The sequence below is a fragment of the Nothoprocta perdicaria genome, unplaced genomic scaffold (genome assembly GCF_003342845.1).
Source record: "Nothoprocta perdicaria isolate Ctin4 unplaced genomic scaffold, notPer1 scaffold_419, whole genome shotgun sequence".
In the NCBI taxonomy this organism is placed as follows: Eukaryota; Metazoa; Chordata; class Aves; order Tinamiformes; family Tinamidae; genus Nothoprocta; species Nothoprocta perdicaria.
The window spans coordinates 310,094-316,058 of record NW_020455665.1 but is presented as its reverse complement, the minus strand read 5'-3'; the positions used below and the strand labels follow the sequence as shown (position 1 = coordinate 316,058).

The 5,965-nt window shown below is 75.6% G+C and overlaps 1 protein-coding gene across 1 annotated transcript in view; it reads left to right on the top strand.

The window, feature by feature from the left end:
- Positions 1–5,965, top strand: part of ADAM15 (ADAM metallopeptidase domain 15) — a 6,423-nt gene extending 458 nt beyond the window's left edge. The window contains exons 2-25 of the mRNA XM_026045973.1: positions 407–510; positions 956–1,032; positions 1,129–1,201; positions 1,285–1,361; positions 1,467–1,638; positions 1,713–1,775; positions 1,862–1,930; positions 2,029–2,198; positions 2,285–2,369; positions 2,438–2,586; positions 2,668–2,845; positions 2,916–3,008; positions 3,093–3,288; positions 3,353–3,461; positions 3,532–3,679; positions 3,756–3,833; positions 3,906–4,017; positions 4,083–4,221; positions 4,431–4,484; positions 4,669–4,774; positions 5,269–5,346; positions 5,486–5,557; positions 5,638–5,726; positions 5,923–5,965. Of these exons, the coding sequence (XP_025901758.1) occupies positions 407–510; positions 956–1,032; positions 1,129–1,201; positions 1,285–1,361; positions 1,467–1,638; positions 1,713–1,775; positions 1,862–1,930; positions 2,029–2,198; positions 2,285–2,369; positions 2,438–2,586; positions 2,668–2,845; positions 2,916–3,008; positions 3,093–3,288; positions 3,353–3,461; positions 3,532–3,679; positions 3,756–3,833; positions 3,906–4,017; positions 4,083–4,221; positions 4,431–4,484; positions 4,669–4,774; positions 5,269–5,346; positions 5,486–5,557; positions 5,638–5,726; positions 5,923–5,965 (2,534 nt within the window). The remainder of the gene's footprint in view (positions 1–406; positions 511–955; positions 1,033–1,128; positions 1,202–1,284; positions 1,362–1,466; positions 1,639–1,712; positions 1,776–1,861; positions 1,931–2,028; positions 2,199–2,284; positions 2,370–2,437; positions 2,587–2,667; positions 2,846–2,915; positions 3,009–3,092; positions 3,289–3,352; positions 3,462–3,531; positions 3,680–3,755; positions 3,834–3,905; positions 4,018–4,082; positions 4,222–4,430; positions 4,485–4,668; positions 4,775–5,268; positions 5,347–5,485; positions 5,558–5,637; positions 5,727–5,922) is intronic.

The following is a 5,965-nucleotide window of genomic DNA, read 5'->3' as shown; positions in this document are numbered from 1 at the left end:
GGGAGGAGGGAGCGGGGCGGGTGAGTCAGGCGGGCCGGAGCCGGCGGCGCGGCCCCGGGCCGGGCCGGTCGTGCCGGACYGGGCAGCGTTGCGCCCGGAGCTGGTGCCGCCCAGACGGGGCTGCGGGTGCATCCCGGGCTGCATCCGCACTGTGCCCACATCCGCGCCGCCCTGCCCAGCAGGTGCCATGGCCGGAGCTTGCATGATGCTCCGGGGGCAGCCTGGGGCGCGGGAATCCTGCTCCCTGCCGGGTCCCGCTCCCTTCCCCAGCCCGAGGTCCCCTCCTGCGCCCGGATCCCTGCCCGGATGAGGGAGCAGGCAGCGAGGAAGATGCCGGCTCCTCGCTGGATACAGCCCCAGCGCRAGGGGAGCAGTGCTGGGGCTCAGTGGCTGTGTCCCTGTGCAGGTGACAGCGGCGCGTGGCYCCATGCAGAGCAGGGACACTCCTGGCACGTGACGCCGTGGGTCCTGCAGGGCGCCCGGACCCTGAGCCTGGCAGAGGCTGTGCAGGTGACACCGCGGCCACGCGGCTCCCCTGGAACRGCGTGCTGTGGAACCGCGTCCCCAGCCCCGTGCGCCCTCCGCCTGCCTCCAGCCTGGGCGGGAGGGGGCAGGGGCAGCCGGACCCCCCCTCACCTCCCCGGCTCCCCCTTTCCCTGGCACCCTGGCCGGGTCCCCACCCTGCGCAGGCTGAGCTGGCACCCGTCACCCTCGTGGCCGGGGCGGAAGGGCCCGGCCCTCCGTGGCCGTTGGGAGCCTCTCCAGGGTTTCCGGCCGCGTTGCACCGGGCAGGAAGCGCGGGGCGGGGGGCAGCTCCGTGCAAGGCCCCCCGCCCCATCCCCAGCACAATGCGCTGCCGAGGGAGGGACAGGTCCCATGTGGCGTGAATAGGGTGTCCCCGCCCCGGCAGGGCCAGGCGTCGGGGGGTCCCGCCGTGACCCGCGGCCTCTCTCAGGGCGGGTTCCCCCCCGCGCTGCTGCTGGCCCTGGAGCTGGAGGGATCGCGGCTGGTGCTGGAGCTGGAGCAGAACTGGTGAGCGGGGACGGAGCGGGGCGGCAGCGGCCCGGGCTGGGACTGCAGCCCCGGGAGGGCACTAAGCCGGCGGGGGGGCCGCGCGTCTCTCCGCAGGGAGCTGGGCACCGCTGCGCTGCTCTACTACGGGCCGGCCGGCACGCGGCTGGCGCAGGAGGCCAGCGAGCAGGTAGGGGGGCCGCGGGGGGCGGGGGGGGCCACAGTGCTGGCACAGGGCCCGAACCGGCCCCCCGGCACCGTTCCCTGCCACAGGATCATTGCTGCTACCGCGGGAGCGCGCGGGGCTTCCCCGGCTCCCGCGCCGCCCTCTGCGCCTGCGCCGGCCTCAGGTGAGCGGCACCCCCGCGCGGCACCGGGGTCCCCCCGCCGGCCCCGTGTGGTCCTGGGGTCCTCCCCGCACTGTCCCCCCTCACCCCTGTGTCGCCCCCCCCCAGTGGCCACCTCCAGCTGTCGGAGAACAGGAGCTACGGGCTGGAGCCGGCCCCCGGCGGCCCCCCCGGGCGGCACCTCGCGCACCGCTCGCCCCGGCACGGCCGCTTGGCGCCGCGCGCCTGCGGCCTGGTGCCCACAGCCGGCGCGGAGCCGGAGCCGGAGCCGCCGCAGCGGGTGGGTGTCCCYGTGTGCCCCCCCGCCGTGTCCCCGCGCTCGGCACCCCCTGACCCGCCCGGGCTCCCCCGCAGGGCAAGCGGGCGGCCGAGGAGCAGCGCTTCGTGGAGCTGGTGATAGTGGTGGACCACGCCGCGGTGAGGGGCACTGCCACCCGCCCCGTCCCCGTGCGTGCYCCCCGGCTCCGTCCCTGCTCTCACGCCCTGCTCTGCTCCCCCCGCAGTGGCAGAACTACCGTGACCTGCGGCGTGTCCGCATCCGCATGCTGGAGATCGCCAACCAGGTGGACGCGGTGAGCTGGCGCCGCCCACCCCAGTGCCCCGCCGCGGTGACACGCGGGGGTCCCTGACCCGCTCCACGTCCCCGACCCACTCCGTGTCCCGCCTGCAGTTCTTCCAGCCGCTGGGGGTGCGCGTGGCGCTGCTGRCCGTGGAGGTGTGGAGCCAGGGCGACCTGGTGCGCGTGGGCAGCAGCGGGCGCGCGGCGCTCGAGCGCTTCCTGCGCTGGCGCCACCGCGACCTGCTGCCGCGGCTGCCCCATGACAACGCGCAGCTGCTCACGTGAGTGTGACCCCCGTCCCTGCCAGCCCCRGGGGTGCCCTCGTCCCCCGCCAAGGCGGTGGTGCCCAACGCGCCGCTCTCTGCAGGGGCTCCCGCTTCGAGGACGTGGCCGTGGGCATGTCGGCGCAGGCCTCCATGTGCTCGCCAGAGCGCTCCGGGGGGGTCAGCATGGTGGGTGCCATCCCTCCCCTTCCCTGTGCCGCCCCCAGCCCGCAGCGCTGACCCCCTGCCGTCCCCAGGACCACTCGGTCAGTGTCCTGGTGGTGGCCTCCACGGTGGCGCACCAGCTGGGCCACAACCTGGGCATGAGCCACGACAGCGCCGGGCGCCGCTGCCAGTGCCGCAGCGTCTACCAGGACCGCAGCTGCATCATGGACTCGCCCACGGGGTGAGCGTGGCGAGCGCGGGGATGGAGAGGGACAAGGGGAACCCTGCAGCGCGGTGCCACCTCCCTGTCACCCCCACCCAGGTTCCTGCCCGGCTTCAGCTTCAGCAACTGCAGCCGGCAGGACCTGGAGCGCAGCCTGCGCCAGGGCCGCGGCTGGTGCCTCTCCAACGTGCCCGAGCTCCCGCGCCTGGTGAACATCTCGCTCTGTGGCAACGGCTTCGTGGAGGCCGGCGAGGGCTGCGACTGCGGCCTCAGGCTGGTGCGTGCCTGGGTGCCCGCGGYGCCCGCCGTGCTGCCCGCGYGCYRCTCACGGCGCCTCCCGCCCGCAGGACTGCGCCGACCCCTGCTGCAACAGCAGCTCCTGCCAGCTGCTGCCCGGAGCCCAGTGCGCCACGGGGGACGCGTGCTGCCACGACTGCCAGGTGCACGGGGTGGCAGCGGCTCGTCCCCGGGGCCGGCGGCGCCGCGGCGGCGCCCGGCTCACGCGGTGTCCCCTCCGCTTGCAGCTGCGCGGCGCCGGGTCCCCGTGCCGCGCGGCGCGGGGCGAGTGCGACCTGCCCGAGTTCTGCGACGGGCGCTCCGCGCGCTGCCCGCCCGACACCTTCCTGCAGGACGGGCAGCCGTGCGGCAGCGGGCGTGCGCGCTGCGCATCCGGCACCTGCGCCAGCCTCGAGGGACAGTGCCAGCAGCTGCTGGGCGCAGGTAGGGCAGCACGGCGGGGACGTGGCGCGGAGGGTGGCACCGTGGCTCACGGCTCCCCGCGCAGGCGCTGGCCCCGTCTCCAGCTCCTGCATGGCCGCCCTGAACAGCCGCGGCGATGAGCGCGGGCACTGCGGGCAGCTCCCCAACGGCTCCTACGTGGCGTGCGCGCAGGGGTGAGCGAGCAGCGTGYGGACACGGGGCGCCTTGTCACCCCACGGCACCCCTGACCCCACCGCCCTGCAGGGACGCCGGCTGCGGGCGGCTGCAGTGCCAGCGCAGTGACAGTGACAGGGCGCCTGGCACCTGCCTGGGGACCCCGGTGCCCGCTGGCGATGATGTGAGCATTGCCACGGCCATGGTGCTGCCTGGCACCGCATGCGGCCCCGGCAAGGTGAGTGCCGCCCCGGGGGGACACCGTGCCCTGGGTGGCTCCGCAGGGGGATCCTGATGTGCGTCCCCCCTGCCAGGTGTGCCTGCAGCACCGGTGCCAGGACGCCGCGGCGCTGGACACGGAGCAGTGCCACAACAAGTGCCACGGCCATGGGGTGAGCTGGGCTGACRTTGAGGGCATGGCTGGCCGCGAGCTGGCCCCGAGCTGTGTCCCCGCCTTGCCGCAGGTCTGCAACAACCTCGGGCACTGCCACTGCGAGCGCGGCTGGGCACCCCCGAGCTGCGCCAGCCCCGGCGCCGGCGGCAGCGAGGACAGCGGCCCCGCGGCGCCGGAGCCAGGTGACGAGCGCGCCGGCCGGCCGGCTCAATGGCGCTTTGTGCGCTGACGTGCCGCCCTCTCGCAGGGGGCAGCGCGCTGCCCGCCGGGCTGCTGCTGGGCGCCCTGCTGCTGCTCGCGCTGCTGCTCGCCCTGTGCTGCCTGCGCCGCGCCGGCCTCCACAAGCGCCTCTGCCAGCTCGGCAAGGGCACCTCGTGCCAGTACCGGTGAGTTGCGGGCGCGCAGCGGGAGTCCGTGCAGGAGCAGCGCGGGTGTTTGCGGCAGGCGTTGCGCCACGCGGGTGCTTGTGCATGCGTCCCTTGGGGTGCGCGCATGCGTCCCCACGCCCAGCACTGCCCCCTCGGCCCCTGCGTGCCCCTGGCGCGCCCCGGTCCCCCCGTCCCGCCCTGCRCCGCTGACTCTCTTCTCCCCACAGTGCTGTGCCCCGCGTGCGCTTCCTGGGTGCGGAAGGCGCAGGCGGCYGGAGCGGGTAACGTCAGCGCCGGAGCCGGCGCGCGGGGCTGTGCCCGAGCGGGGCTGCTTTGCCAGCCCGCGGTGCCGCGCGCGGTGCTGCCGCCGGGTTCGTTCTCTTGGGCTTCTGCAGGGGCCAGGGGCTGGCTGGGCGCGCGCTCCCGCCGCGGTGCCCGCCGCCTCATCCTGCCTCCTTCCCGCAGGATCACGCAGACAGAGCCGCCGCCGGCCCCGCGGGGCCCCCCCGAGCGGCCCCGGCCACCACGGTGGCCTCAGGGCACCGAGCTCCAGGTCATGCACAGCAGCAAGGTGAGGGGCTGGGGGCACCGGCTTTTGGGGGCGCCGTGGTCCCCCCCCTCCAGGGTGCCCAGCAGGGAGATGCTGCCGGTGGTGATGCTGTTGCCGCGGTTACGGCACTGTTGCCGTGGGTACCAGCGTTTGGCACCAGGGATGTTGTTGCTGAGGAGATGGCCCCAGGGAGCTGCTCCCAGCATCCKTCCCGTGTCCTGCATCCCTCCGGATGCTCCGACACTGGGTCCCCTGGGCTCCCTGGCGCCAGCCTGGACCATGGAGGCTCATCCATGCCCACCTCGCCCAGGGGGGCTGATTGTCCCCTCTCCGTAGCCCCGCCGCGTCCCTGCACGTTGTGACTGCTGCTGGCTGTGCCTCTCTGAGCGGGGTCTGCCAGTGGCTGCTGGGGGGGGGTCTCTGCTTGGGGGGTCTCCGCATGCTGCATGGCCTGCACGAGCCCCCCCGGCTGCTGCACGCGCCCCCTCTCCGGCCGCCTTTCCCTCTCTCTGCAGCCACCCGCCCCGGCCTCCTACAGGCCCCATCCGCCCTCCCGGCCTCTCCCGCCGGACCCTCTTCCCGCGAGCTCCCAGGTAAACCCCCGGGATGGGAGAGGAGAGGGGGGCACCTCCTGCCCACGCTCCCCCGGCTGCTGCATGGCCGTCCTCACCCCCCCATTGCTGGGGGTCCCCACGGCGCTCACTGCCCCCCACACCGGCTCTCTCCGCCCAGGCGGCCCCCGCGGCCCGGCCGCCCCCCCCAGCGCGCCCGCTGCCCGCGGACCCGGTGCTGCGCGGCGCCCAGGTAACCGCCGCGCCGAGGCGGGGCCGCAAGCCCCACGCGCCCCTGCCACGGAGCCCCTTGACGCCTCTGCTTCTCCGCAGCCTCCCGGGCCAGAAAAGCCCCCGCCGCCGCGCCGGCCGCTGCCCTCGGACCCTCTGCCCCCTGCCCAAGCCGCGGTGGTTCCTTCCAGGTGCGTGCAGGGTGCTGAGGGGCAGGGGGAGATGCTGAGGGCGTGTGGAGGGGGGGAGCCAGGGCGGGCATGGTTAGGGGTCTGCAGGGCTCCAGGGTGGGGGTCTTTGGGGGGGGAACTGCGAAGGGTCGAGGCTGGGGGCTGCGGGGGTGCCTGCTCCCCCTCCTCATCACTGCCTGCCTCTCTCCTCTGCCAGGCCGGCCCCGCCGCCGCCCGCAGGCCCCCCCTCCGCACCCTAG